At 41.7% G+C, this 25,690-nt stretch overlaps 1 protein-coding gene across 11 annotated transcripts in view; it reads right to left on the reverse strand.

Moving 5' to 3' along the window:
• The window catches only part of RFX3 (regulatory factor X3), a 292,672-nt gene that overhangs the window by 234,395 nt on the left and 32,587 nt on the right, over window positions 1-25,690 (reverse strand). The window contains exons 1-2 of one of the 11 annotated variants that reach the window (XM_058695804.1): window positions 19,237-19,457; window positions 6,001-6,074 (exon numbers count right to left, since the gene is read on the reverse strand). The exons of 7 other annotated variants lie outside the window; for them this stretch is intronic. In XM_058695804.1, the coding sequence (XP_058551787.1) occupies window positions 6,001-6,034 (34 nt within the window). In that variant the 5' untranslated portion in view covers window positions 6,035-6,074; window positions 19,237-19,457. Of the gene's footprint in view, window positions 1-6,000; window positions 6,075-19,236; window positions 19,458-22,564; window positions 24,722-25,690 lie in introns of those variants that run through there. 3 more of the 11 variants (XM_058695803.1, XM_058695811.1, XM_058695808.1) reach the window with 3 other exon arrangements.

Here is a 25,690-nt window from a genome sequence, read left to right on the forward strand (position 1 = left end):
TGTGCCAGAGGCTACCAGAACAACAGCATTCATTTGTCCATCACCATTACTTTGTCACATCCTCCCTCGTTGGGGATGTAATACAATTCCGGCCCCATTTTACAAATGAGAAAATGGAGACTCAGAGAATTCATATCACTTGCTCAAGGATCCTCACAAAGGATGGCAAAGCCAAGTCTGAAGCCCCGGCCTCCTGCCTCCAGAGCCCACTGTTTCTTCTGTTGTTATATTTCATTGTCAGTTACCGGTTGGCTCTTTGAAACATAGCTTTGAGACATCTCTGTGCCTACCCCGTGTAACCTGGTCTCTCTAAACCTGACTTCACCGAGTATAATTGAGCTCACGAAGGCATTGCTTATGTGTGATACGGTGACTTCTGTTCACAATATAGATTCTATTTTCTAATCATATTTGTCTATGCCAGTCAAAAAGATCCCCACCCGGACTTTGAATGATCAAGAATAAGATTTCTAATTATCAGGAAGATCCTACTTGAAAACCAACAGAAAAAAAGAGGCCTAATTTGGAAGCTTGTTAAATTATAAATCAGCCTTCTCTTCGTGTACATCCACTTAACAGGACAGACAGTGGTGCTGCCTCTCTGTCTTTAATTCCTCAGACTCTTTCTACCCGAATGCACTGCCATTACTGAAGGCCAGAATGATCTCATTTAGCCAAGCAGCTTCGTGCCCTTTCATTAGGCCCTAATCTAAATTATACTATAAAGACATAAGGCTCTGTACTTGTGACTGGCTCATGATAAAGGGCACTGGCTGGCCATGTGGCCTGATGAAGTCTTGGGACACAGAGGGTCTTTTTTGGACTTTATCAGTCTTAGAGCAAGCAATTTATTTTGAGCCAGAAAAATAAAATATAATCTTGGGCCATCTGGTTCTGTAACACTCTTTATTTGTTTAGAAAGGTCACTGTTGTCAAGTTATTGAATGTTATCTCTGGAATTGACAGGAAGAGAGAAGTTTCTGAAAGCAGGCCAGGAATATTAAAGCACCGGATATTAAGGTGTAAAGTAGTATTTAAAAGCCTAGCGTTAAAGAGACTACAGTTCAAATCCCAGCCCCACCACCCACCAGTCCAATGACCTTGGGCAAGTCGCCAGCTTTCGTAATCCATTTTTCCTATCCATAAAACCTAGAGAGTGACACTCTAGAGGGATGCTGTATAATGGTAAAATGATGCAACATCGATACTCCTAGCTTGTGGTTACCACTCAAAATAATTACTATATATTAAATATTATATTATATCATATATATTAAATATATTTAAAATAATTATTATATGTAATAACTATTCGATAATTGTTATTTTCTGTGTAATGTTTTGTTCTCCTTTTTCTTCAGTTTTGTATGAAACTACAATTTCCATTGCTTTTATAAATGCTTCTCTAGAGGGCAAAGTGGAATTTAAATACAGACTCACAATTTACGCTATACCTGTCAAATATGTGGATTCAGAGCCTAATCCTCACAAAAACCTCATTCTATCTTAAGCGTTTCAGCAATATTCACTACTTTCCAAAATCAAATCTGTGGCAGCCATTATTCTCTTGGGGGAACGACCAGGTGGCTGTGTCGCCGAACAGTGAATAGTAACCAGCATCAAACCCATAGCTGAACATCCTCAGTGGGCTGGGAGCACTGCGTCTTACGGGACACCTGTTATCGTGTCCTGATGCTGTTATGCAATAGTTATTTTCTTTGCATTAGGTAGTCTTCTATTAATGTCTCACGGGCATCCTGAGGCCCAACTACTGCGGGAACAAGATGATCTAGAGTTTTTGTAGACAGACTCGTTAGGCCTGGCCCCTTTGTGAGAAGAGACCGGCAATGTGATTAAAAATACGCAAATCATTAAAACCTACATCTAACAAGGCAGCTCGATCAAAATTCCATCCAGAATGTTGCCAAAGAGCAGTGTTTTCAATTCAGCAGGCCGGGTTCCAGATCAACTTATCTAACCCCTCATTGACCATCTCAAGGGTGGGCAAAGATTTCCCTCGCACGTTGGCACAAATGGCCGTCCTGACGTGTTGAACCGAATTATTCCCACATATGACTGGTTTCCCCAGACCACAGCAGGCACTCTAAGTTAGAGCAAGGCTAGTATCAGGCTGGGAAGAACAAATCCATCTGTTTTCTACCCAGTATTAGCCGCTACAGTTTCCTGTTTGGTGTCGACAGTAACAGGCACACATCTTCCCTATGAACCACTGAGTGAGTTCTCTGTTTACTCCGGAAGACTGACCAAAGACAGGTGGCAGTTATGAAAGACAAACTTCAAGCTCCAAAATCTAGCAAAGGTGGACTACTTGCAAACCAACAAAAATCTAAAACATACACACTGAGTCAAGGGCTACAAAGATAAACAGACCAGGGAAGTCGATAAGCCTAGATGGAAAAACACGTAGGAGTTCTCTTGATCGACCTTCATTTGCCCAACTTAGCTGTATGACACCACACCCTGCACTTCCTCCCCAACCATAGTAAAAGATGCCCATGGCGTGCTGAAAACTCCCAGCCTGCAGTCATCTCTGGGGCGCCCCTCACAGGTTTGCTACCAAGAGCTGAGTTGTATGCACCCCCAACACCATTTTGTTCCAAAACCTCATGGGGGGGGGGGGGTATTGTTAGTGTAATTAGCTAATCTAATTAAATATTAGATAAGCCATGAAAGCAAAAATCAACAGTGTTCTGTCTTTAGAAACTAAATCAAAAGCTTAGGAAAGACTTAAAGGTAAGTCACTACACACTTTGCTGTTGAAATAGGTAAAAGTAAAAAACAGAAAAATGGGCAAAATCTAAAATATAGAATGGTGGTTCTCAAATTTTAGTGTGGAGGCCTTGTGAAAACAGATAACTTAGCCCCAGTCCCTTGGTTTCTGAGTCAGGAGGTAAGGGGTGAAACCAGAAATCTGTACACTAAGAAATTGCCGAGTAAAACTTGGGGCACCTGGGTGGTTCAGTCAGTCAAGCATCTGACTTCCACTCAGGTCATGATCTCACAGTTCGTGAGTTCGAGCCCCACGTTGGACTCTGTGCTGACAGCTTGGAGCCTGGAGCCTGCTTCAAATTCTATGTCTCCCCCTTTCTCTCTCTCTGCCCCTGCCCTGCTCCTGCTCTGTCTCTGTCTCTCTCTCTCTCTCTCAAAAATAAACATGAAAAACATTAAAAAAAAATTCCCATGTTATGTAGAGCAGCTGGCCTGGGACCCACACTCTGAGAATCAGTGCTTTTCAATTCTCTAAATTTTAAAATCTACATTAAAGAAAGTGTAAACAGGAAAGGGTTTGTTAGGAATGTAGATTAATGGGAGACTGGTTCCCCACAGCAAACCTACGATACAGGGAAAGGCCGGGGTCCTAATCAGAAGACAGTCTGTTATGTGAGTGATTTAAGATAAAACAGAATGTTAGTGGGATGTATGCATCATTTTTTACGACTGACTGTTTTAAATGACTTTTTCAATTAATGGACAAGCTACGAACATCAAACTCATCAGAAGACATCCGTCAGATATGGGCCATTTAGACACCCCTGGGGTATGACAATCCATTCCCCCCCCCCGCCCCTTCACTGGAAGAAGAAAATTCTAACTTGATAGCCTCCTTGGTCCCTAAAAACACAAGCTCACAGCATCAATGAGTCCTTTATGAAAATTAACGGAAGGTAACCTCACTGAGGATGGAGTTGGGAGGTCAGCAGGGGTAGCTCCCAGGCCCTGCCCCTCCTCTTCAACTGCAAATCCACAGTAGGAAGAGACCGGACCTGGCAGGCAGCTACCTCTCTATTCCAGCGAAGGAAGGCTTTTTCTGCCCTGGCAACAGTCCAGCCAATGAGAGAGAGTCATGACCCGGCCACTGAGAAGCCACTCTACTTGCGACTCCCAGTGTATTGCAGGGGACTTTTGGTTTCTAACAGCCCTCCAGAGTCCCCTTGCCTCTACAGAAGACCCTATCTCCCCTTTGTTCTCCAGACTTGCCAATGGTTTGACGACAGCTGGTAGCTCCCAGACTGCAATTCTCTGCTCATCCCAAATAAACCCATTTTTTGCCGGTAAAGAACTGGCGGTTGGGTTTTTAAGGTTAACGCCTTTAAAATGAAAGCTTAAGGGTGATGGGTATAGAGGAGGGCACCCTTTGGGATGAGCACTGGGTGTTGTATGGAAACCAATTTGACAATAAATTTCATATATTGAAAAAAAAAATTTAAAAAACCCACAAAAATAAAATGAAAGGTTAAGTACCACTATCCAATTTACACATGAGATTTCCGACGCAGGGAGGGTAAGAAACATCTGTAGGGGTGCAAGTCAGCCTAGGGGCAGCCTCAAGACTTCAATACGGATCTATCCCCAGATTCAATGTGTTTCCCCCCACCCCCCAATTTTACGACATTGCAGTATAATCTCTGCAAGTGTCCAAGGCAGGTTAGAAACAACACTGGAGTCCCAATCACTCTGAATACCTGTAACACATGAAATGCTCAAACTGACACAGCAGTGTGGACTAGGTGGATTATAAACACTGCATCTGTTGTCTTGAACATAATCAAACATCATCTATAATCTGTACAGGATCACCAAATATAGGGCACTGGAAGGTAGCTGGTCTACCAGCACTGAAGCCAAATTTTTGGCAATACAACTCCAGTTAGGCAAGAAATCTGTGGAGAATGGATGCCAGAAAGATTCACAAGCAGATGCAGCAGGGCAAGTGAAATAGAGACAACCAATGTTCAGACACAAAGAAGCACATTAGGTACACAACGAAATAACGCATCTACAAGATGTAACATTTAGGGCCTTCTTGGAAACAAGGGCAGAGCCAATCCAGTCATAGTAATCGCTACTTGACGACGCCTTTAAAGCAAGTTATTCATTTTAGAAACTAGAGGAAAACACATCAAAAAAAAAAAAAAAAAGGCAGCTTAGCTCTGTCTTATAAGGTGGCAATGTGTTCACGTAGTATCATATGAATTCCAGAAGTAAAGAGGACTAGCAGTAAATCAAGCACCTAGGAATGATGAGAACGGCTGCTGTTAAAAACAAAACAAAAAATACACAAACAGAAAATAACAAGTGTTGGCAAGGATGTGGAAAAATTGAAAGGCTTGTGCGCTACTTGTAGGAATGTAAAATGGTGCTGTGATTAGGAAAAACAGCATGGAGGTTCCTCAAAAGATTAAAAATAGAATTAGCATATAATATCATCAAGCAATCCCACTTCCAGATATACACCCAAAAAAGCTGAAAACAGGATCTCAAAGAGGTAACTTGTATAGCCATGTTCACTACAGCATTATTCGCGATAGCCAAAAGGTGGAGGCAACCTAAATCCCCATCCATGGATGTGTGGATAAAGAAAATGTGGTATACACATACAATGAAACATTATACAGTCTTAAAAATGAAGGAAATCCTGTCACATGCTACAACATGGATAAACCCTGAGGATATTCGGCTACATGAAACAAGGCAGTCACCAAAAACACAGACACTGCATGATTCCACTTATATGAGATACCTAAAGTTGTCAAACTCAAAGAAACGGCAAGTAGATTGGTAGGTGTCAGGGGCTGAGGGGAAGAATTAAAGGGGAGTCACTCTTCAATGGGTACAGAGTTTCAGTTTTACAAGAAAAATTCTAGAGATCAGTTGTACAAAAATGTGCACAGAGTTAACACGATAGCACCGCATACTTAAAAACAGTTAATACGAGTTTTAAAAACTAGGAATAAAGATGCCTGGAATACCCCAGTAAAGTGATAGATGAAAAAGCATTAGAAATGTTCATAAGAACTTGCTTAAGAAAACAAAGAGTCTCACAAGATTAGATGCAGTTTTAATCATTGTAACCTCTTAATAACGCTAATTTCTGTAACACTCTAGACATCTAGGACTTCAGTGTGTTATCTGTGGTGGAAAGAAGGTATGCCACATTGGAATTACTCGGAGGTCGTTAAAAATATTACTTATTCTCACCCAGAGAGATGTTCCCAGTTGAGTGAGCCATCATTACAGATGCAACTGTGCTATATTCTTCAACTGTGCTGGGACTGAAAACAGATTGAGAATTTCATTTTTAAGTGATTGTTTAAATCAACAGTAAGAAAATTCAATTTCATCACTTTTCCCAGAATAAGGAAATTACATGTATTGTTTGATATAATTAAACTGTCTTCGTACCACAAAGCTAAACATCGGTTTTATTTTCTGAAGGCATATGTAATACATTATAATTGTGGCAGCTCTACACGACAATGAACAGTCCTTGTGATGAGATTGGCTCTCCACTGAGCTGAGCACCCATGGAGAACAGAATCAACAATATATGGAAAATGCAGATAGAAATACCTCGCAAGGCTTCTGAAATATTCTGCCCAGAACACTTCTCCAGTCAACAGCACCTTCCTATGTACATTTATCTCCAGATACATCTTCCCAAGATCTACTCTGCTCTCCAGAGACATTGCTCATCTTTTCTTTTCCGCATTTAGAGGAAGGAAAAGAACTGAATTTTCCATACCCAAGCTTTCAGTGACAAAATAAAGGGTATCTCTCATTTCCATATATTTGCCATTTCATCTCCAGGGAAACAAAGCTACAACTTGAGAACCAAGGGTTAATGCAATCATTTCACACTGAGTTCACCTTGGTGCATCTTCCTTCTACCATGTTTTAAATATCTATGGATATAAAGTACTGACAGTATTATAAAATTAAGCCCTGTAAGAGGATCCGTGAACCAATATGCTCTATTGGTAACATTTCCTTAAGAACAACATGAATAGGTTACTTGACCTGGAAGCTATACGTTATAATCTCTTTTCTACAAAGGTATACCGGAGCTCCATAAATCTATTTCTCAACTCCTGCCTTCTTTTGTCTTAAACATTTCCAGTGTGCCTTTTGCATTCCCTTGGTCTTTCACTCCCCTTTCTGAGTTATTTTCTTAGCGGCTGCCCTGGAAATTACAAGGAGTATTTTAACCTTAAACATTCTAGTCTGGATTAACATTAACTTAATTTCAATAATAATCAAAAACTTTCCTTAGATATACTTCCATTTTATTCCATTCCTTTTTACTGTTATTGATGAGCAAACTATACTTTTACATGTTATAAGCCTGTCAATAGAGGGGTTTTTTTTATTGTTATTGCTTTATGCAGTTGCCTTTTAAAACTGGAGAAAGACATTATGAAGACAAAGGCTTTTGTGAGTATTTTTCTGCATATGTCTCATAACTATGTAGTTACTTTATCATTGCTCTTTATTTCTTCATGTGGGTTAGTTTACTGTCTAGTCCTTTGTAGTTACTGCTTATTCTTTCATTCCAACCTGAAAGGAACCCTCCTTAATTATTTCTTGCAGGCAAGTCTGCTAACAACAAATTCTCCAGTTTTTTGTTTGATTTGGTATGTTGTTACTTTGTGGTTGTTGTTGGCGGCTGGTTTGGTTTGATAAATGTCTTTTTTTTTTAATGTTTATTTATTTATTTGGTGGGGCGGGGGGGGGGGGGCAGGGAGAGAAAGTTGCAAGCAGGCTCCAAGAGGCCAGCACAGAGCCCAATGGGGGGGCTCGAACTCTCGAGCCCTGAGATATGACCTGAGCTGAAATTAAGAGTCGAATGCTCAACCACCTGAGCCACCCAGGCGCCCCTCGTTTGGTAAATGTCTTAATTTCTCCTGAATCTTTGAAGGAGACTTTAGCCAGATACAGAATTCCTAACTGGGAGTCTTTTTTTTTCTTTCAACACTTTGAAAATGTCTTCCAGCCTCCATGGTTTCTCATAAGAAGTCAGCCATTCATCTTACTGAGGATCCCTTTTATGAGATTTTTCTCTTCCTGCTTTCAAGATTTCTCTCCCACTTTTGTAAATTTGAACTAGGACGAGTCTAAGTGAAGATCACTTTGGGTTTGGGGTACACGGAGTTTCTTTCATGTGCAGACTAATATTTTTTAGCAAGTTTGGGAAGTTTTCTGCCATCATTTCTTCAAATACCCTGCCTCGTTTGTTCTTCTCCTTCTAGGCCTCCCATTTTGCATACGTTGGGACCCTTGATGGTGGGTGACCCACAGGACTCCTGAAGCTCTGTTCATTTTTATCGTCACTCTCCCCCTCACACTGGTTCATCTCTATGGAGCGACCTCTAAGTTGACTAATTCTTTCTTCTGCCAACTCCTATCTGCTACTGAGCAAATCTAGTGAATTGTTCATGTATCGTACTTTTAAACTCCAGAATTTCGGTATGGTTCTTTTTAGGTAATTTCTAGGTTTATGGACATTCCCTTTGGTAAGATACCATTCGCATACTTTCCTTTAATTCTTCGGATGCGGTTTCATTTAGTTCTTTGAACATATTTATAATAGCTCAAAGTCTGTGTCTACGAAGTCCCTATCTGGGCTCCCACGGGGACATTTTTCTCTTGGTTGGTTTTTGCTTTTTCGTATCCACCGCCACCCCCACCCCCACCCCCCACCATGTATATGGCACACTTTCCCGTTTGTTATGTCTCACTTTTTCATTAAAAACTGGTCATTTTAGATAATATCTTTTAACAACTGTGGTACCAGAATCCTCCACACTGCTCCAAGATATTTTATCACTGGTGGTGGTGCTGTCCTTTTCTCGGGTGCTGCTCGTTCGGCACTTTGATGAACTAATTCTGTAGGTTCTATAGTCCCTGTAGTGTGTGGCCACGGAGTTTTCCGCCAGATTTTAAGTTCTTGCTTTCATTTTTAAGCCTGGCTTCCAAAGAGTCACACGTGTATCTGTCTAACTCAGTGGCCAGCCACTGGTTGGTCAGATTTCCTTAAATGCCTCGCCTGGGTGTCTCCACCCTTTGCCAAAGGCATCTTTGTGAGAACTCACACTCTCAGACTTCCGTCAGGGGATAACACGGCCCTAGTTTTCACTTCCTGCTTAGGCAGAGCCTCAAGGTCAGAGGGGAACCTCCGCTCTCCTAGGTCTTTCACAGACACGTGCACAGCCTTGCACATGGTGCAGCCTTTTAGATGTCCAGGAATATGACGGGAGTTTTTCAGAGTTCCCTACAGTCGGCTAATTCTCCCAGATTTCCTTCTGAATTCCTGGCCAGGCTCTGGTTTGCCTCCACGGAAAGAAAAGCCTTAAGCGGTGGAGACACTGCCAACATTTGCTGTTGCTGCGGCAAAGCCCTAGGGGCTTTCTCTTCCCACCGCCCCGCCCCCCCCACCCCCACCCCCAAACCGAGCAGAGCTCTGAGTCAAATCGAATAGCCAACCGCTCTCTGGGAATAGACTTTGCCCAGGGCGCCGCAAGTTTGGACAAAATATGAACCACGCTCTGGGGAAGGTGCTTTTAATGGGTCTCCAGGAGTGGCCAGATCTCTGCGTCGTGTGCAACGCTGCCTGCTTCTGCTCAGCTGCCAGGCTGGGGAAGGAGGAGAGATGGAAGGAAGCACGAGTTAAAACGTCACGGACCCCGGTGTCCTCCCAGGTTTCAGTATTCTTCTCTCGGACGGAGGATCTGCGGTGCGTTCACTGGCTGCGGTTAACTGCCAGAATTCTGCAGGAGTTCACTTGCGCTGTTTTTGCTGTCGTAGACAGAGATCAAGTGCACGGAGGGCCTGACTGCGACCAATGTGGAAGCCAGTCAACTCTGTGATATTTTAAATCTAGTTTCACGTAGTTTTTAAGACAAAAAAGCATTTTAACCAAAACAAGTTGTTTCAAAAATTATACCTTTTTAGGTCACCAATTCTTTATCTGGTGGAAACTCAAGAAAAAAAAAATCTCTATTACAACAAATAGAAGAGAAGAGAAACTGATCTGAGAGGGATTAAACTGCACAGACAATATCTCACCGTACTTAATCTTTCCTGTTTCGTAACACATGCAAGGACTGAAAATAAAGATGGTCCCTGGTCTTATCCTCTCTTGGCCCCAAAGGCCTCCCAGGTCCTTTTTGGAGAACAGGAACAAGTTCACGTGAGGAAGAAAAAGGCTACTCCGTCGGGTCCTACTTGGCTGACCCAGGCCAATTCCAATTCAGTTCCGACGGGGATAAAAAGAGCCACAGAGAGTGGGAGCGGGAAACGCAGCAGAGAAGAGAAACCAGGGACCTGCACACAGGAAGTGACCTTATCTCCTGAGGTTTCTCTGGAGAACCTCCGCACAGAAAAATCCCGCTTACCTCAGAATCACCCAAGTATCAGCCAGACCCATGTAGTCAGGACACAGCAAGACGAGCTTCTTGAAAGGAAGAGTGCTTCATTCCTATTATCTCCCTTTAACACAGCCTGATATTGGCAAGCCGGGGAAAGTCCAAAACCATCAAAACAGGCCCCCAAAAAGTAAACACCCTTTAGCAAAAACTTTTATTTTCACAACCATTCCTTTCCTCTTTTTCCTTAGCTCTTCTTTAAGATTTTAAGTAACCTCTACACTCAGCGTGGGGCTCAAACTTGGCAACCCCAAGATCAAGAGTCATATATGCCCTACCCACTGAGCCAGGTGCCCCTTCTTTTGTCCTTCTTACTGCTGTTTAATCAACTACCCCAAAACCTACCGCTCAAAACAAACAAACAAACAAACAAAAAGACATTTTATTTGCTCCTAATTCTGCAATCTGGGTTGGGCTCGGCAAGGCAGCTCTCCAGCTAATCGTGCCGGCGATCCCTTGCACGGCGATCCCTTGCACGGCTGCTTTCCACCAGCGGGTGCGAACAGGGCTCGGCCAGAATACCAGCACGACTAGACTCCTCTCTCCATGTCGTCTCAGGGCCTCTCTCCCCCCACGTGGCCTCTTTTCCACACAGTCTCTCTAGGAAGCTAACCAAGAATCTTCCATGATGGTTCAGGCACCCCAAAAAACCCAAAAACAAAAGCTACCTGGCCTTCTTAAGGCTTATGTCCGGACCCGGAAAAGCTTTCATTCTGTCACATTCTATTGGTCAAAGCAAGCTACCGGTTCAGCCCGGACTGAAAGGAAAAGGACTTCCCAGGCGTGGGAATACCCAGAGGCGTGGTTCACCGTAACCGCCATCGACCCAACAGACACTGGAAACGTTTCGGCCACTTCCAGGCGGCTGGAACAGGAGCGACCACAGAAACTAGAAAATGGCGAAGCTAAATGAAGGCTGGGCAGTTAGATTCCATTCTCTGTTCCTCCCCACACTGAGGGTCAATCTGGGTTCACTGAGAATCTTAATTACGGGTAGGAGGGAAATAGAAACCTAATTAATCACTTACAAGCCACACAACCTGGGACAACTCAACCATTCTCTCACAGCCTCAGCTCCTCAACTGTAAAATGAAAGATTACACGGGCCCTGCCCATCCTACAGGAAGACTAGAGAGGACAAATGAGACGAGAAATGAGAAGGGACGTCAAAAACCAGAATGTCATATGACAGGATCCTATGTATTGTCACCCCAGCTAGGCTCCATTCTGTTAATAAAATTATAATAATCGCAGTTAATTACCCCATATGCCAAACTACCACCACAGCAATGATACAACACGTCATAATGGGCTAAAATTAGGTTATATTGTGTTACTTATAAAGAGTAACAACACTCATACTGACTGTGGTTTATTGTCATCTAATTACACGTCAGGTGCTCTTAGGTGAACTATGACCCTTAAAATAACAACAAGGTAGGTTATTATTCCCCTTTTACAAATAAACAAAAGCCCATGGTCACCCAACTAGCACGTGAAAAATCTACTATAAATGTTTAAAGTATGACAGGCACATGATCTATACCTGCTGTCTAAATTAAAAACAAAGCTAGGGCTATCTGGCTTTCAAGTAAGTCTTTCAACTACATCAAAGTATCTCCCTCTCACAATCTCTATTTTTACATACAGCTACTGAAATTGTAATCACAGCAAACATATCTAATTAACAGAAAAAACTGATCACCTTCCTCGTCTGCAACGTGGCTTCCCATCTGAAAAGTAGCTTCATTTTTTTAAAGCTCTAATCTTTAATCCATCTACTGAGACATTATGACTAATAATGGCCTTATTATAATGTGGGAGTGCCAAATGGGAAAAAAAGTGACATATTTACATACCAAAATGTCTCAAAAACAAACCCCACCAAAACAGCAAATGTTTTTAAATGGCAAAATATGTACAGTATGACCAATAAAGATCTATATCCTTATAGTTATGAAAAGACCTTGAAATTTAAAAGAGGAAGAAAAGACAATGCCCGGCAGGAAAATGGGCTAACAATACAAATGAGCCATCAACAAAAGATCTGACTAGCAAATACACTTAAAAAAAGGGTTTTTTTTGTCATTAGTAATCAAAGGAATGCAAATCCAAGGGAGACATTTTTCAACTACAGGATTGACAAAAATACAAAAAAAAAAATTACAAAGATTAATCATCGTGTAGAGAGCATGTAAAGAAACAAAACATTAAAACACTATTCTTAAAAAAACAAAACAACAACACTCTTCTTGAGAGTATACAATGGCATGAGCTTTCTAGAGAGCAAGCTGGTGGTTCAAAAACCATTCAATACGCACCCAGCCTTTTGCCCAGCAATTCCATCCCTCACAACTCATATAAAGGAATTAACTGGATGGCACAAAGATGTATATACAACAATTCATCGTAGCACCAAACTATAGGGTACCACCTCAACGACTAGAGAACCTCTTAACTAAATCGGTAACATTCATACAACGGCACCAACATGTTATTGACCACGAAAAAAATGTTGATAGGAGTGTCCAAGTTAAAAAACAAACCGTAGGACCCGATTTTTGAGAGGAAGGGCACGTATTTTTGTGTGTGAAGGGAGAGAGGGCACCCGCATGTGTGAGAAGTACACCCAAGAATGCCAGATGCACTCGCTAAGAGACAAATCCTGAGAAGACAGAACAGTAATCTTGTGAGCACATGGGATGTCATCTTTGAACAGAATGGTGATTCTTTTTTAGTTTCCTCTTTGTACCTTTCTGTATTTTCTGAATGTTTTTCATTAAGCATGTATAATATTTATAGCCACGACACAATAAAATAAGTTTCATTTAAAATAATCTCAATAATCTCAATAATCTCATTAGCTTGAGGTTCTGTTAACTTTCAACCATTATTACTTTTACGATAAAATACTGATTAAAAAGAATTTGATGTGGATACTGAATGAAAATTTCCACGTATTCCTCTTTCAAATGGCAAATGAAGACTCGTAAAGCCTTCATAGGACTGCTTCCGCTCGCAAATTATTTAGAATTTGTAATTTCTTTTAAAACGTCACTTAAAAGAGAAAAGTGGAGCGGCAATGAAGCAAGCATAAGTGTACTGTATTATGTGTCTGATAAATAACTTGCATTATGTAAAGTCCTGGGCTGATTTGATTCTACAGTTCAAAGAAGAACACCATCGCTTGGTATATTAACTTGGGAGCTTAATAACTTATCCTCATGATTTACACAGTATAATGAGAGGTCTCAATTAGCCACGGGTAAGATTATCCACAACTAATCTTGCTTCTCAGTTTAGCCCTTGTGCCCAAGTGGAAGCAGTGTAGTTATTTGCTGTGTAGATTTCTGTTCTGTTTACTTTGCATGAAGCCAGGATTCTAGAAAAAAAGTAATGCTTAAAATCAATTCTTCGACTTGGACAGTAGATGGGCAAGTGGCCAGCCACTATCCTCAGGGCTGAGAGTCTGAGTATCATCCAGATATACCACCACCCTGTCCTCCACCAGGGAACTTTGGAAACTCCGGGGGCCGTTTTGGTTGTCACATGACTGGGGTGGGGGAGAGGTTCTAATGCCATTTTGGCCCACAGATGCCAAAACATGCTGCAACACAGGGTACCCCACCAAGAACTGTCCCGTTGACAAGGACAACAGTGTCCCTGTTGAGGGACCAATGACTTTCTTGTGCAATGTTATATTTCTAGCCTACTACACAGCAGGCATTAAATAATTATTTGTCGAATACAGCTAAAACAAGCAACTGTCAGCACTGAGATACAAATAATATAAAATAACGAGGAGTGACAATGGAGAAGCCAGACCCACTTTGACCTGAGTCAGACTTCTGTGGCTAGGATCCATTACACTCAGGGAAATTCTACGATGAGACACGTCTGTACCCAAAACATGCAGAAGAGCCTAACAGTCCACACCCAAATACAGATGATACGAGGATTATCTTCCACCATAGATATCCAGATATAGGTCTTCCTCTGTGAGCAAAGATCAGCAATTCTGTCAACTCAAGACACACACGCGGGTGCCAACCGAGCTCAATCTTGCCTTGGCAAGCGGATGGCAAAAAGCATGTGGCTTCAGAGTAAGACTGTGGCCTTTAACTGTGGTTTTGCCACGCATACCTGAGCAGTTTACTTCACATCTTAACATACCATTCAAACCTTGGCAGTTTACTTCACATCTTCGAAGATCAGCCTTCTCATCTATAAAGTGGCATAATAAGGGGCGCCTGGGTGGCTCAGCTGGTTAAGCGTCCGACTTCGGCTCAGGTCATGATCTCACGATTCATGGGTTCGGGCCCCGCATCGGGCTCTGCGCGGACAGCTCAGAGCCTGGAGCCTGCTTTGGATTCTGTGTTTCCCTCTCTCTCTGCCCTTCCCCAGCTTGCATTCTGTCTGTCTCTCTCTCTCAGAAATAAACATTAAAAAAAAAAATTTACAAAGTGGCATAATGAAACGGGTTCACAACCCCCCCATGCTAAGCCCCTGGGCCAGATAGGTCACATGACTCGGAATCTTTTTTGTAACTTTGGAAAGTAGTATCATATACATGTAACACCCCAGATGTGTCTAGGGCAGCAACATATAATCATACACATTGATGTTTCCGTCGCTAAACAGATGAATGTTCCATTTGTGGGATAAATAAAGACCCTTAAGGAGCCTTATCTCCTTCAGCTCAGGTTCTGCAGCTAAATTAGCTTTCCCGCAAACTTAGGGAAACTGGTGATTTTCAGAGGCTGTGGAAATCCAGAAGTGCGTATTAGGGATCACGGATCTGTAGTACCTACTTCCCTCAAAGAGACATGAGGATTAAGTTATTATACACAGAAGTTACTTACCCCAGTGCCTGACATACAGGTAGCACTTCGTATTGGTCATTGCTCTAAAATGTTAACTAGTTACTAAATGAGATACCAGGTGATGCAAGGTGGCTTAAGGGATTCGGCTGACTTGTGTTAGCTGGGGGCCGGGCTGGGCAGGGGAGGGGGGGTGATACAGGGGTAAGTACAGGTCAGGAGGCAACCGAAGACAATTACGCTAATTAAAATAAAACAAAATGACGATTTACTGCCCCTAAATTGCAAGAAAATAATGCATCTGTAACACTGACCTCTTAAGTAAACATTTACTTCCTTTTGATAAAAGGCAGTTTCTCCAGGAGGTAAGATCTGAAGATACTTAATAATTTCTGCTTCACATGTGGTTTCCTACTTGCAACTCTAAACAGCGTTCTTCCTACAAGCGGGTCTGATATTGAAGATTTTGCTTCAGGCAGGACCAAAAAAACCCCGGTTTCTCCTTAGCGTAAAAGATTAAAATTAAAAACGCAGTGAAGTTCTTGTCGAGCATGGCAGGATTATAGCAAAATTTGGGAAGTTAAATGGTAAGTGCAAGAAGTATGTTAAACCCACCTCCCAAACGAGGGAAGTCCAGTTTACCCCCTTCTCCCCTCCCTGTTCTATTGGTTTTCCTGATCCAAACTCCTAGAGACGTAAGAGTCAACGGAGAGAATGAAGGGAACTATCACTTGTTAAGCACCGCTTGGTGCCATGTATCGGTGATTTATTTTCACAATTACAAGGCGACCGTCACTCTCCTCATATTAATAAGAATATTGAATTGGTAGGTGGGTAAACCATGATTCAAACTCAAGTGAGACTAACTCAAAACCCCCCAGGCTACTTGGGACTAGACACTCCCCCCCCCCCCCCCCCCGCCGCTTACCAAAGGAGAGAACGGCATCCTCACTTTGACTCTTGCCTTCCTTTGTATTCTTTACCAGATATTTTCGAAGTGCACGCAATAATGTGGGACTTATATGATCTCTCAAAGACATTGTCGTTCTTTCTATGATCCCAAATTGAAAATGTACTTACGATTTGATCTTGTCTCTCAAACACTAAGGGGATCTCCATAAATTTCAGGCACTGTCTTTAGTGTTAAGAGCATATTTACATACGTATTGCATGGTTCCAATCAGCAGCATAATTATAATCAAAGAACCTCCAGCTTGGTAGAGATTTTAAGGATAAAACATACATTTAGTTGAATCACCGTTCTGGTCATAAAGATTTTTATGGGGTATGACCTCCCAAATATCCTTCTATTGCCACGTTAGAATTTAATGATCTTTTCAAGAGGGTCTTCTTTATGACAAACCAGAATCATCCTTTCTAGAATTTCAGCTCATTCTACTTGGGTCTGACTTTCAAGGAGACGACTCAAGGCACTAACATACCTGTGATTTTACTTTTAGCTGAAAGTTTGCAGCACAAATTAAAAAGTACAAATATATTTCAAGACAGATTTCAAGGTCTTTCTCCCCCTTCTTCCCGTAAACTAAACAAGTGACTTTGGTGACTCGAACCTTTCCTCCCTCCTGTCAATGCCCATTCATGCTGCCCTTTCCAGTATCTCTCCAATTGTTCTGCGTCCCTAATGAGCTTTGGGGAAAATAATGGAACATTATTAGTTTAAAGTGTTCAGTTTGGTAAACTAAGAGCTCAATGACTTAAGCTATAAAAAACATACTCCAGAGTCATGCTCATTTTTAAAAGTACAAAACTGTTGACCTATTTTCAATTTGTGGAATGCTATGATTTGAGTCTAAACAATTAGTCTCATCTTCAATTTGTGTGATTAACTTTTAACTGTTATTAAATTTCATGACGCCTTAGGTGGACCACTGAGGGGATTTATTTTTTATTTGCAGACAGGTAATTGCATAGGCTGTTACAGTAAGGTTTAAATGCATACTTGAGGAAGATGGAAACGTATTTGGAATCTATTATTGTCAAAGACTCTAGAATGCTATATGATGAAGGAACCGTGCTTTGATACTATTAACACTGTTACTACTAAAAATGCTACTATACCCTAGAATTTTCAAGGCTCTATACACACACAGTAACTAATGGAACCCACTTTTAAGAGCCACTGTACTTACCTGCCAGACTTGGGATTATGAAATACATTCAATATTTTAAATTGTATAAAAACTGATAACGCTTATCACTGTCACTTTATGGACAAGATATAATTAATACGGACAGTCCGCATTTGAGTTTTTAATAAATTTGTCTATTTTTGAAACTATCCTATTCTATTTTTTTTAATGTTTATTTTTGAGAGAGAGTGCACGCGAGTATGGTAGGGGCGGAGGGAGGGGGACAGAGGATCCCAAGCAGGCCCTGCACTGACAGCAGTAGAAGCATGAAGCAGGGCTCAGACCCACAAACCGTGAGATCATGACCTGGTCTGAAGTTGGACGCTCAACCGACTGGGCCACCCAGGCGCCCCCAAAACTATCCTACTATTTTACAACCAATTCTCATTGGCCCTGGTAAAAAGTGTATCCTGTGTGCTGTGTTAATTCAGTAAGTACTGGTGAAGGAGAAACAGAAGTAAAGAAAAATGCCAAGAGGCTAATCTGTGCTTCTGTCTCCACAACGCCAGTAGGCAAAGAGGTATGTAACCTCGATCCACGAGAGGCACAGTTTGTCGTTCTAATTTACAGTCCTTGCCCAGAGGGAACCAGTGCAGAGCAGTAGCTGTAAAGCCCGATCTTCTAACGAACCTGCCTTTCAGGCCACCACCATTCCCAAGCATGGCTCCTGAAGAACTTTCTGACCAGAAAATATAACGTGAAAATTACTAACACAGTGGATAACAATAGAGGAAGAGTCACAAGATCTGGGTTCAAATTCCAGATTGTCTATCTACTAGCTCTGGAACCTTCAAAGGTGTTTCTTAACCTCGATAAATCTTAGTTTCCACACCCATAGCAAGGAGACAACCCCCACCCCATACAATGGACAAGCTGAGATAAATTAAATAAGATGCTGACCACACAAAACAAGTTTGTAAGGTGTGATCTGCTAAGTAAAGCATATTATATACTATATATAATTATTACATATACTATAATATATTATTATACGACATATATTATAATTACTGTCTTACAAGCTATGTTATAATGTAAAAACAAACATTTTTCCTTCCTACCACTCCCCTTCCCAAGACCATTTCCTTATTTCACATACAACAGACACTCAGCGTTATCTGAGTGAAAGAAGGTCCAAAAATTGGATTCAAAGGAAAGAAGTGGGACGAACAGACACATTAAGAATTGTTCTCCACTGCTTCTCAGGATATCTCGAGGTAAGTTCATCTCCCACTACCTTGCCCAAGGGAAGGACTCCACCGACACACCTAGTGGTTACTTTACATGTCCTCTAAGCTGTTTTTAACAAACACTATCTGTAAACACTTTTAGCAGCAGTATGCTATGGAAACCCGTTCTCCAGACCCAGGCTAGCCCTTGCAATTGGTAGGTGTGAGATCAACGTTCCGATCAGATGTACTCAATCATGAACGTCCAGTAATAGGGAAAAAATGTATCATATTCACATGTTTCCTACAGACAACTCACACAGTTTGAGAAAGACGATAAAGTGGTAAGAGTTCCTAGAGAAGCTATTTCAGAGTTGGTACTCTCTCAAATATACTATCTGTGTAAAGATTACAATAGCTCTTAAATTATAATTCCTATACATAAATGCGTGGTTTTTTGCTACAGATCATGTTACTAAGGTCTTAGACACAAAACTATTCAGTGTCTCTTTCTTGCAGCCTTATATCCATAAATAAAATATTGGAAAGTATATAGGAGAATTTCTGGTGCAACCTGTGGAAAACTTTTATAAACACACAGGTTTGAGATGAAGGATAGAGCTTCAGCTTATTTTTCTTGAATCTTGGTTAAGTCTCTTAACCAGTAGATTGTGTGATTATCTTCCCACAGAAGCTGAATATTGAAGAAATGCTAAAATAGCAATGTTTTATCATACTGAATGGGCTGGCAATTGCATTTCAACTATGTGGAAAAGTAAGGAAGTAACTTGGGTGCACACGTAACCTCAAAGACCAACAATGAGGAACAGCTCTACGCCTATCCCTCTGGTGTCCCCCCCTCCCCCCCACTCACCTGACCCCTACCCCTGCTCCTTGCTCCTTTCTGAACACCAATGGAAGGCCTCTCTTTCAAGTGCTGTTGTACTGGAAGCAGAAGTCCCCACACCAAACTGCTGTGCCTTCCGGCATAACCAGCCCATTATTGAGTAGGAGAATTATGACATCAGCAGCACGTTAGCCAATTACTCTACCAAATAGTTCACGTCCACTGACCCACCTGCCGCCATGTCACCGGCTGGATCTCGTAAGAATAGCTGCTATAGTTTACTATCTTTAATTTGAATTTACTGTGACACGGGCTTCACGTTTGGCAATCTGTGAAACAACAGAAATGCATGTGGCATTCAGTTGCATTTTAGCTGACTGTCATTTTGGAATGCCACACCCAGACATCACGCAGGGCGACACGTGGGTACAAAAGGTGGGAAAAGACTAACTCCACAGTCTCATATTTATGCTCTCAGTAAAGCACCCTGAGCAGCCCCCAGAATTTCACATTACAGGAGCTCTGATGGTCTTTCTTACAATGTCTTACACATTTTCAGTGCAGGATGCCTTTAATCCTAGTTAGGGCATGTTGGGGAGATAGGCAGGAGGGAGGGGTTCTCCTGTGGTTTCCAGAGCCCCACAGAAAGCTAAGCTATCCAAAACACTTAAAAATAACTATAACCAGGGGCACCTGGCTGGCTCAGGCAGTAGAGCCTGCAACTCCTGATTTCGAGATCGTGAGTTCAAGCCCCATGTTGGGCACAGAGCTCACTACAAAAATAAAAAATTAAAATACGAAATAACTTTAACCACATAACGATGTGAAGAAGAGTTTAACACTATCATGTCTTAAACACATGCAAGCTGTGAAAGAAAATAAAGTTCCTCACGATGTTAACCGTTGCCAACTATCAAGAGAGAAAAAAACCTATCTCAAAATCTTATATATAAAAATAGCTCTCCAAAAATTTTGTACGAGACCCTATAATAGATACATTACAATACTCTGCTTTGTGTACCTATAGTTCATACTTTATAGAGAACATGTGATCAATTACCTCATATTCTTTCCATGAGCCAAACTCAATGTATTCTCTACTATAAAATGCCAGAATGACCAAGTGGCCTAAAATATTAAAAGCAAAGAGAATCAGGTTAACATTAAAAATGAACTCTTTGACATACACAAGCTATGTGGTTGTTTCATATTACTGAATCTGTGGATAAATATTAATTGCCATATAACTGAATTATTTTCAAAGCATCTCTTTGCATGACTGCCTCTCTGTTTAGGTTTCCTATGTACTCGAAAAAGAAATTCTTTTGACTTGACAGGGAAGGAGAGACAACTTCTGTCAAAGAATAAACATATTACTCTAATAATCAAGAAAATATAAGCAAGGAAAAATAATGGAGAGGATTCTTTGAAAGAATCTGCTCTTCTAAATTGTGAATACAAGAGACCAAACAATTTGAGACACCAGCCTGCCACTCACGCTTTGTCTCTCTCTCAAAAATAAACATTAAAAACATTTTTTAAAAAGTTTAGTAATAATAATTAAATATTTGTTTCTTAAAAATAAACAAGCAAAAACAATACATAAGCAGATCAGAAAGCTACAAAAATTAATAAGAAATGGATGATTATTCAGTCTTATGAAAATTTTAAAAAGAAATCTTCGGTTCAGCAGAGAACAAGCAAGATCGCTTTTATACTAATGATTTTTATTTGCTAATAAATTTTAGCAATACAAACATGTACTTAAGTGCATTTGCTTATTATATATGTTCATGCTTTTTTTGCCCTAAATTTGACCCATGGGATCAGAGATCAACTTAGTACAGAATATATCTGATCACTTAGTCACTATAAACAGCATCAGAGCTACCTGGGGTGATCTAGTTTTGTTTGTTTTCTTTTTTTCTTTGAGGGTAAAGATGACTTTAAGTGACAGTTACCATAAATTTTTATGTGGGCCCATTAAACTTAGAAAAATAACACAGAAAACAGGCACAGCTGAGTCTATATGAACAGGCAACAGTCTAAATACACATATTTGGGGTTACTTGAACGAGACAAGGATCACTAAAATAATCACAGGTGTTTGCTGTGTATTTAGTCGATTACGAGTCAGATATAGCCAAAGTGCAATCATCTACACTAATTAACACACCAGAGTTCTCAAAAAGAACTTGGCAATTTTAACGCTATTATCAGACTTTCCTGTGACTTTATCGTCATTATGAAATACAGAATATTTTCTGACCTGAGGTATCGGATAGTTATCGTCAACTAAGTGACTAGACCATACTTGGAAACACAACTTTGAACAAAAGAACTAGGAGTGTTACACAGCCACAATTCGATGTTTCTAAGATAACCCTCCCAGCTCCTTCAAGTTTTTTTTTCTCCAACCACCCTCCCTTATACCTAACTTTTTCGGTGGCTAATCTACAGTTAATCAGTGTCCTCTACCCTCCTCCAAACGGGTTACAAGCATAACGTCCGGCCTGAACGCCTTTCACCACCCCATCTGATACGAACACCACTGCACAGAATCTCTTCATTTCTGGAACGATCTCAGGTTCCTTGACCACCATCACGCTTCACTGATGGTGCAAATTTGTGTTTGCCACGGGTCATTCTAAACTTAAAATCCAATTCGTTTCTTAAAAGCTGTTCTCATTTAACATTATTCAATTATTCGTTTAAGAAAGAGTGGCAACCACACTAGGTCCCACCCGTACCAGTATTAGATGTGCACAATCCCCACACACAACTAACTCGCACACTACCACGCCAAGCACAGCAAAATGCTTCCTCCCTCAAAGCTCTTACACTGGCCCCGCAAGAACTTATTTTCCTTCTTTATTCTAGAATGCTTTTCTTCTCACGCCACTGGCACAGCTTTTCAAGTATCTTCATCTTGCCCTTCAACACTTACTGAGTCGCAACCATGCACTTGGTAACGTGCTAGAAGCTGATTTGGTGCCACAGGATACGACGGTGAGCAAAAAATTACTCAGGGCCCTCCTCATCTGTCCTAACTTTCTCAGTGGCTTTATAACTCTCCTGCAACCCAGTGATCTTTCACCTTTGACACTCTCATTTTCTCATACCCCACAACTGATCAGTAAGCACATCCTGCTAATCTCATTCACGCTGGATAACTACCCAGGCAAAAGGGGCCACTTCCCTGGGATCTTCCCCATAAAATGAGAAATCTGCCCAGCCCAGGTCCATGCTCTCTGACTCCTCTGGACTCTGCCTTGGCAAATTTCCAGGAGTCGGATCCCCTCGCAGAGCCCTGGACTATCGGCCCCAGGGCAGATGGAGAGGTGGGCATACCCACCTCCAGACCCAAGAGGTAGTCAATACATAGCTTGCAAGGAATAGGGCACGTGGACACGTTACAGCCAAGAGCCTAGGAGACGGGGAGGAGGAGGCAGACTGCAGGACAGGGACGAGGTGACAGAAGGCCAGTCCTCCCTTTGCCACTATATTCTAGAACAGAACCAAAAAATCTGAGAATTCTTTTTTTAATTTTTTAATGTTTATTTTTGAGATAGAGAGAGACAGAGCATGAGTGGGGGAAGGGCAGAGAGCAAGAGGGAGACACAGAATCCGGAGCAGGCTCCCGGCTCCGAGCTGTCAGCACAGAGCCCGACACGGGGCTCGAACTCACAAACCGCGAGATCATGACCTGAGCTGAAGTCGAACACTTAACCGACTAAGCCATCCAGGCACCCCTGAGAATTCTTTTTTTAATTTTTAATGTTTACTTATCTTTGAGACAGAGAGAGACAGAGACAGAGTGCGAGCAGGGAAGGGGCAGCGAGGGAGGGAGACACAGAATCCAAAGCAGGCTCCAGGTTCCGAGCTGCCAGCACAGAGTGGGATGCAGGGCTCGAACTCTTGAACCGTGAGGTCATGACCTGAGACGAAGTCAGACGCTTAACTGACTGAGCCTCCCAGGCACCCCAAAAAACTGAGAATTCTAAATGGTCATCCGTCACCTTACAAAGTTGTATCGGTCAAATTATGAGGTAAGAGCATATTTTACCTAACAGCGGATCCGCCGCATTTAAGTATGTAGAAACACAATGAGTGAGCTTCCATTTGTATCCTTATACCCATAAGGGTTTTACGGCTGGGCCTGTTTCCACATCTCATTTCCAATAACGGGTCTCCAGCTCCAATCTTCATTATAACGCATCAAACAAGGATTATTATGCCAGTAGTGCGGAGGTGGTAACAGTAAAAGGAGCATAAACAGTATCTCTCACTGAAAGTCCTGGCACCGTACTGGCATCTAATCGGTACTCAACTCGTCCACGCTCTTCGTGTTACTTACAACCCCACTGGCTATTACATCTGCATAGTTTTACATTTTTATCCATGAACTGAAAGTCACAGAGCAGCAGCGGGATTCTAACCAACGTCTTTCGGAATTAAAAGGCCAGGTTCTTCACTCTACTTCCTTTCAGATGATCAAGAGAAGTTCACCTTGCTTGACTCACTCCCTGCTCATCCACACACATCTGCCAGATTAATCTCCCTAAAGCACCATTTTCACCTTCACGTTTGAGCCACGGTAAAAGTAAACGCTGGTTGGTTACGCCCTGTCCGGTTAAGTATCAAATCCTTCGCCCGATTTTCCATTCCACTCTATCTGCTTCGTTATTTCCCAAGAAATTCTTCACACCAAGATAATCTGCCTCTACCTCTAGCACGTGCTTAACTCCTTCCTCACGGCAATACACCCATACACCCTTCAAGATCCATCTCATGTCTACCCTCCTTCCGGAAGACTTCTCTAAAATTATTCCAGACCGGAACCTTGTCTCCATTTTTCTGAGTCACCATAGTACGGATGGTCTCGAATCAGTCCACAGGTAACTAAGCTGTGTGCTCGTCATGGGGGGAACCACAAAGGACAGGACTCTTTATAGACTTCAAATCGCTTCATGGAGTTATTCTCGTTGGAAGGCAGCACAGGAGAGACGGGTAAAGTGCCTCCAAAGGCAGAGCACCTGGCTAAAAATCTGCTTTGATCACACATTAGCATGGACGTTGGTGTTAACTTGCAAAGTAAAGTAATTAAAACCAGTTCTTTTATAGTAAGCAGATTTTTTGGTCCTGGAACCCACTTAGATCTTAAATTTTTTTTGAGACCCCCAAAGAACTTTTGTTTCTGTGTGTTCTGTCTGGTGGGGCACCGATAAATGTCTGTCGGCTCCCCTTCCGACCCCTCAAAAGAGCCAGATTTGTAGCTTCTGCTCATTTCCATAGTGTAAATACTCCCAACATGACTCATTTCAAGCTAGCAATGTAACATCTGAATGTGGAATGCGGAGTTAAGAGGAGATGGGCAATGTTGACTCTCTCCAGCTAGTAATAATAAGCTTTGGTACGTCACCAGCTATGTCTATCCAGTCAGTATATTAGAAAATAAAGTAGAAAAGCAGTATTAATTTGAAAATGACAATAAAACCATTACAACTTAACATAAACATATGTTTATGAAGTATACCTAAATTTTCCCAAAGAAAAAAAACATTAATGCATTAATGAGAACAGTGGCATTGTTTTCTGGGTTTTTTTTTTTTAATTTTTTTTTTAATGTTTATTTATTTTTGAGACAGAGAGAGACAGAGCATGAATGGGGGAGGGGCAGAGAGAGAGGGAGACACAGAATCAGAAGCAGGCTCCAGGCTCTGAGCCATCAGCCCAGAGCCTGACGCGGGGCTCGAACTCACGAACCGTGAGATCGTGACCTGAGCTGAAGTCGGACGCTCAACCGACTGAGCCACCCAGGCGCCCCTGTTTTCTGTTTTTATAAATTTCTTTTAACGTCTTGCTCAATAGAAGACAACTGGCTTCCCAGGGCACCTCTCTGACTGCGGGTCAGGTCATGATCTCATGGTTTGTGAGTTTGAGCCCTGCCTCAGGCTCTCTGCTGTCAACATGGAGCCCGCTTCAGGTCCTCTGTCGTCTCCCACCCCCCACCATCTCTGCCCCTCCCCTGCTTATACTCTTTCTCTCTCTCTCTGAAAAATAAAAACATTAAAATAAAAAACTAAAAAACTAAACAAGAAGACGATTGGCTTCTCACGTAGACTTCTCTACTCAATCTGCTGTCTGGGTTGAGTATATTAAGAAAATGCAGCCTCACATCCACATGGTTTTAAGAGGAAGGACCTCCTGGGGTTGGTGACCCTAGGCGTCCTCTGTTCACATGTAGAGCAGCATTTATGTACAGTATACAGTTTGCATAAAACACGTTCATGTGAAAAGACCTTACCAATAGTGAGAGTTTAGTCTTGCAGTTTAGTTTTTCTCACCTAGCAATTATCTCCACATGAGTAATTCTAACTTGAGACTGTACTGAAAAGCAAGTGTATGCTATTCCATATGTATGTGTGTATATTTACATACACATGTATATAAATGTGTATGTACACATACTATAGCTCCC

This window comes from Neofelis nebulosa, chromosome 12 (assembly GCF_028018385.1).
Source record: "Neofelis nebulosa isolate mNeoNeb1 chromosome 12, mNeoNeb1.pri, whole genome shotgun sequence".
Taxonomy (NCBI): Eukaryota; Metazoa; Chordata; class Mammalia; order Carnivora; family Felidae; genus Neofelis; species Neofelis nebulosa.